This window comes from Terrapene carolina, unplaced genomic scaffold (genome assembly GCF_002925995.2).
Source record: "Terrapene carolina triunguis isolate 2854851 unplaced genomic scaffold, T_m_triunguis-2.0 Scaffold96, whole genome shotgun sequence".
Lineage (NCBI taxonomy): Eukaryota > Metazoa > Chordata > Testudines > Emydidae > Terrapene > Terrapene triunguis.
In genome coordinates, this window is record NW_020664447.1 from 7,935,800 (window position 1) to 7,942,474 (window position 6,675).

General features: G+C 41.1%; 1 protein-coding gene across 1 annotated transcript in view; it reads left to right on the forward strand.

Annotated features, from left to right (window-relative positions):
* The first annotated feature begins 1,271 nt into the window (after positions 1 to 1,271).
* The window catches only part of LOC112104524 (alpha-1,3-mannosyl-glycoprotein 4-beta-N-acetylglucosaminyltransferase C-like), an 8,661-nt gene continuing 3,257 nt past the window's right edge, over positions 1,272 to 6,675 (forward strand). The window contains exons 1-2 of the mRNA XM_024196912.2: positions 1,272 to 1,439; positions 5,635 to 5,782. Coding sequence (XP_024052680.2) covers positions 1,272 to 1,439; positions 5,635 to 5,782 — 316 coding nt within the window. The remainder of the gene's footprint in view (positions 1,440 to 5,634; positions 5,783 to 6,675) is intronic.

Consider the following 6,675-nt stretch of genomic DNA (forward strand, 5'->3'; position numbering starts at 1 on the left):
TCACAACAAACAGACACTTTTCATACAAAGTTTTGTTTTGTCAAATCCCCAGTTTTCTATTGAAAAACAGTTTTGACAGAAATTTTTCAATCAGACCAACTCCTTATTGACTTTTCCAGTATTGCCAGTCCCAAGCACTGAAAAATCATACATCTCATCCCCCAAGATCAGGGCTATTGCAGTAGAGAAAAAGATTGGCTGTAAGAACTGCTGTGGAAAGGTTCAGCAGTGTTCTCAGACAGTGCTGTCTGTTAAATGCAAGGAGTTATCTCTGTGTGTTGCATTTCCCTCTCATATGTCCCTGGAATCTATTGGCGCACAGATTAATTGTATTCTTATGAAGCAGTGGTTCTCAACCCAGGGTACATGTACCCTTGGGGGTACACAGAGGTCTTCTGGGGGTACATCAACTCATCTAGATATTTGCCTAGTTTTACAACAGGCTACATAAAAAGCACTAGCGAAGTCAGTACAAACTAAAATGTCATACAATGACTTGTTTATACTTTTCTATATGCTATACACTGAAATGTAAGTACAATATTTATATTCCAGATGATTTATTTTATAATTATATGGTAAAAATGAGAAAGTAAGCAATTTTTCAGTAATACTGTTCTCTGACAGTATTTTTGTATTTTTATGTCTGATTTTGTAAGCAAGTAGTTTTTAAGTGAGGTGAAACTTGGGGTACAGAAGACCCATTAGACTCCTGAAAGGGGTACAGTAGTCTGGAAAGGTTGAGAGCCACTGTTATAAAGGATCTTCCACAGAGCCCCAGTGGGAGGAACAGTAATACAAATCTACAACTCTTCCCCTTCCATGCCCCACTCTGAGTGAACTGACAGATCTAAGTTCTTCTGAGCTCAGAATCAGAGAGGACAATCCACACATATGTGCAAAAGTACAAAATCAGCCCTGGTTGATTCAATGGAGTGGCACCTGCTAACACCAGATTTGAATATGACCCATTAACTTCTGTGGAATTGCAGTCACATATGTGAGATCAGGACTGGGTCCTTAATTTTTTGTCAACATCTAGCTGTGTTAAAGGTAATAGCTTTGTGTACGAAGAGGAAAAAATAGGAATTTCATATGTTTCTGCTTTCTAGAGCAGAATGTATCCAGTGTGATCAAATATATGTTATGTACTAAAATATATAGGCATACACTGAATAATATTATGCAGTACATACTAGCCCACTGTGTTCTAGATTTTGGTTTCTTACCTACCTGATACATTGTTTGTATTAAAAGGAGGAAAAGCGACAATGAAAACCCGGAACTTATCAAAGGCACTAGCCTGGTATTGGAGAACCTTTCCGAGGTTATTTTTTCTCTTAGTTCTTTTCATCATATTGTTTGCCATTATTTGGAGCCAGAACAAAGAAGAGTGTAACTGCTTAAAAATGGGAAAGCCTGGATTAACGACATTTCACGTAGGTAACAAAAGGGATGAGGCACAAATTCATTTCAAATAAGGTTATTTGTTATTGGTGGAATATATACAATGAGTTGATAAAATCTCCCAAAAGAGGAGGCTCTGAACAGCTATTTCAGAAAAAAAATTGCATATAAATCTATCTAATGAAAAATTCTGAATCTTTGACAAGACACTGCACCGTAAGTTTTTCAATGATGCAAACATTTTTCAGCAGTTAAAAAAATATGCAGATCTTTAATGGCAGTAGTGGCTTGCAATACTCATGCTGAAAAAGGCCCTTTCCACTATAGGGGAGAGAGCTTTGGCAGTGTTTACCAAGTAGATTCCTATCCGTGAAATTTGTCATAACAGAACTCAGGCTGACTTTTGTCGCCATTATTCCTTGAATACAAAAAAAAAAAGAAAAAAAAAAAAAGAAAAGAAAAAAAGACTGAGGTTTGTTTAGGCTGATCAGATCTGCAAAACCATGGTTTATGGATTTTGGATCCTCAGCCCTTCCAGTCCTGATGCTTTGCAGTGTCTTGGGAGCTGATCTGTGCATGATAGTGTGTGTGTGTGTCTGTGGAAGAGTGGGGAATAGAGGAAAAATTAGGTTACTTACCAGTAATGAGGATTAATTAGCTAATGTTTGCAAAGCTCTTTGAAGATGAAAAGCACTATATGACTGCTAAATACTATTAAGTAATTGAAGTTCTTTGGTTGACTGCTAGCTGATGGGATAACAGCAGTCCTTTTCCCCCCCTTGTCTTGCTTGTGTTTCACTATTAATCTTACCTTGTTTCTGTTTGACTGTGCAGTGTGCACTGCCAAGAGACACTATCAGGCCTGGTCTACACTAGGACTTTAATTCGGATTTAGCTGCGTTAATCCGAATTAAACCTTCACCCGTCCACACTACAGAGCCAGTTAATTCGAATTAAAGGGCACTTAAAATCGATTTCTGTACTCCACCTCGACGAGCGGAGTAGCGCCTAAATCGATTTTGTTAATTCGAATTAGGGTTAGTGTGGCCGCACACCACCGAATTACTGTGGTTAAAGTAATGGGGTAGTGTGGCCGCACACCACCAAATTAATGTGGTTAAAAACCGAATTAATGTGCTTAGTGTGGCCGCGCACAATCGAATTTATACAACCTGTTTCCCAAATTCGAATTATCTAAATTCGGATTAATCCTGTAGTGTAGACATACCCTCAGAGTGCTCACTCTAATCTGTCACAGAATCAGAGGTGCTGGTAGGGCCATGGGTATGTTAAAGAGGGGTTTGCATTCAGGTCCACACTCCAAATATGAAACTTTCTAAGTCAAAACTGTGCCCAAAAATCCGGTTTGTACACACTATAAAAGAGTCTCCTGAGGCTTCTTGCCCAGATGGTCAGGGAATCTGACCAGACCCAGTTATTTATACTGGGTGTCTTCAGCTCAGTCAGGCCCCAGCTCCTTAAAATTTTCAAGGGGCCCTGGCCATTTGCAGGTCTTTTTAAGTCTTTCTGGTTTACCCTGGGAGTTTGCTGCATTCTCCATAGGATCGAGATGAAGGGCTCCCAGCTGGAAGTTCCTTCTGTGGCTCCAGAAGACCCTCCAGCAGTCTCCTGCTCCTTTCCCCCAGCTGACTGCAGTTTCCTCCCTTTTAAAGGCTCCTTCTCAAGCATACATGACTAACAGGTCAGGGGAGGAGTGGGGATAGCCCTGTCCCCAGGACATGTCTGGCACCCTCCTCGCCAGTGTGCAGTCTATATACCCTGTTGCACACACCTGTAGACCAGGGTGAAATAGTGCACTGTGTTATGGCTGACAGTGACACTGTTCAGTGAGAAAATTTTCAGAGTTGCAGTGGCTGCCAAGGAGGAAAAAAAGCAAACATGGTATTGGTCTTCAAATGCAGAAAGACGAGTGAACCTGGCAAATCTTAGCTGGTAAGTTTAATGTCAAACACTAGTGAAATAACAGAACTAGTATCAAGAACCAAAACTCACAAAACACCAAGAGGAGAATGGAACCACGAGCAATAAATGTGAGGTTATAAAAAACAAATCTTGTCAGACAAACCCACATTTATTTCAACAGAATTGTAAAATTTGTGGGTGATGGGAATGAGATAGATATAATCCATTTGGAGTTTATTAAAGCATTGGACATAGCTGCTCTCATAATCTTACTCATTAATTCAAATTGGCTTGGATATAAACACTACCATATGGGATGGAAAGTCACAGAAGTAAACAAAGGCTAACGATAGGAAGCAAAGTATTGGAGTGGGGGAGAGCGTTTAATGGAGGGCTGCTGGGACGGGTCATGCCCTGTCTTATTTAACATCTTTATTAATAATCTGAAAGAGGGAATAAACAGAAAATTGTTAACCTACCTAGATATAATAAATTCAGCAGTGTTGCTACGAGGCAAGAAATAATACAAAGAATGTTAAAGGGGTTGGTAAAAGGAAAGAATATACTGTTGTGTTGTTGACAACCTTGCTGGATTTTACCTAAAATAAACATAGTTACTCAGTATCTGCATAGTTCCCCTGTATTTCCCTGTATCCACAAAATAGGAAATAATATAACTACACTACGACTTTAATTCGGATTTAGCTGCGTTAATCCGAATTAACCCTTCACCCGTCCACACTACAGAGCCAGTTAATTCGAATTAAAGGGCACTTAAAATCGATTTCTGTACTCCACCTCGACGAGCGGAGTAGCGCCTAAATCGATTTTGTTAATTCGAATTAGGGTTAGTGTGGCCGCACACCACCGAATTACTGTGGTTAAAGTAATGGGGTAGTGTGGCCGCACACCACCGAATTAATGTGGTTAAAAACCGAATTAATGTGCTTAGTGTGGCCGCGCACAATCGAATTTATACAACCTGTTTCCCAAATTCGAATTATCTAAATTCGGATTAATCCTGTAGTGTAGACATACCCAGAGATGAGCTACCTATAAATTTTTATTTAGCTATCTGAGTCCATTGGCAAGTTTTATGTAGTGCCCCAAAATGAGAGGCATCTTGGAGAGTGAGTTAATGCACTTGAGGAAAAATAATCCAAAAACACAGGTGTTCCATGGGGAGAAACCTGAAAAGCAGTAATGCACAGCCCTAGGGGTGATTGTAGACAGCAAATTGGATATGAGATTACAGTGTATAAAGCAGCAAAAATTCTGAATGAAAATTTGGTCTACATGTGCAGAGTAGTCTTCTCTAGTAGTTACAGCAGAGGTCTCCTGGGTTCTATTCCCAGTTTTGTCACTGCTCCCTATGCACTCTAGCACAGGGGTTCTCAACCTTTTTCTTTTTGAGCCCCCCCCCACCCCAATATGCTATAAAAACTCCACGGCCCAGCTGTGCACCATAACTGTTTTTTTCATATAAAAGCCAGGGCCGGCATTAGGGGGTACCACCAGGGCAATTTCCTGGGGCCCTATGCCACAAGGGTCCCCACAAAGCTACATTGCTCAGGCTTCAGCTTCATCACCGGGTGGCAGAGCTCAGGGCCTCAGGCTTCAGCCCCATGCGATGGGGCTTCGGCTTTCTGCACTGAGCCTAAAGCAAGTCAAATGCTGGGCCTGCTTAGCGGACCCCCGTGAAACCTACTTGGGGCCTCCTAGGGGGCCCTGGATCCCAGGTTGAGAACCACTGCTTTAGCACAGGTCATGTAACTTCTCTGGACCTCAGTTTACTTATAGGCAAAACAGGTCTAATAATAGCTACATCACAGAGGAGCTTGTGAGGCTTAATTAGCTAATATTTATTAATTAGACTGAAATTCTGGGATGCTTGCTGTTCTCTTAAGTTTAGAATTCTGCTAGGGATTTTTGAGAAGTTGCATTAAATTTAAAGAAAAAAAACCTCTCATCATAGAGAGCATAAAGCTTTTGCTAATGCATATTATTCACTCTCTATAAATACCTGTGAGGAGGAGGATTCTAACAGCACTTTTCTGTGCCCTGGTTCCCAGCACCATTGAAGCACATTATATATTGTTCTCCTGTGACACTGTACCTTTCTATCATACAAAAATACATAAATAGCAATAATAATGTCCTTCACATATTGGAGCACTGGCAGATTGAGCGGTATAAAACAGACCAACGTAACTTCCAAATGTATAGGAACAATACTGTTTATATTGTATGCTGTAGCTTGCATCAGTCTCACATATTAGAAAGTAACAGTGTTTTGTTTTTAAGGCCACAGCTGGAGAGGAGGAGATGGCTGGCTTGGCGGCTGCTGTATGTGAGATGCCACAAAATCAAAATTTTACTGTAAAAGGCAATGTGATAGACCCTTTACCAATTCCATATGAATATCTCTTAGGCTCTCATCCTACTAGAAAAAGTGAGTGTTGAATGCAAGATGGACTCTAGTCAGCCCAGTCCCTTGCTGTTGTATTCAGAACAAAAGTATTAACATGTGGTGCAGGCAAATTATCAAAATAACAAGTGATCTTAAAAAGTAAGAGATCTGAGAGGCGAAATCACCCAGGTTTCCCCGAAACGTCACAAGCCACAGAAGAGGGAGAATTCTATCTCTGTTTGGTTCCAAAGAAACTCCACCCACCAAATCTCTCCAGCAGTATAGCAACATTATAATACTGGCCCCAATTCAAGGTTCTTAACCACATGCTTAATTTTAAAGATGTGAGTAATCTCCTTATTTCAATGAGACTACTCACAGTCTTAAAGTTAGGAATGTGCTTAGTATCTTACTGAATCAGGTCCACTATGACATCAGACCAATGAGACATTGGTTTATCATCCCTGAGGAAAAACACAATGTAAGTTCTGGAGCTTCTCCAATAAATCAGAGCAGAATTTGGCCTATTCTTCCTAGCAGCTTCTGAAATTAATCCTTTCATGGATTACACCATGTTTGTTACTTTCCTCTTTTTCACCTAAAACTACCAGTAAACAATGTGCATATGGATACCCAGTACCACTGGATGTAAGTGCACCTTGGAACAATCAAGAATAAGGTGCTGATCTTGCAAGCAGCTCCACATGGCAGGGACTCCTGGGAGGGGATGGTTGGAGCACTCCCTGGACTGAGGCTTCTGTGAAGAGGTGGATGTAGGTGCTCATGAACCAGGAGGTCAGGCTACTGGGGGGCTGGGGCAATGGCCAGTTTTTCTGTCTCTTGGAGGTGGCAGCCTTATTTGGACCCTGACCAGGTTTGGCCCTAGTGCCCAGGGCCGGCTTTGGCTTTTGGGCTGCCCCAAGCAAAAAAAAAAA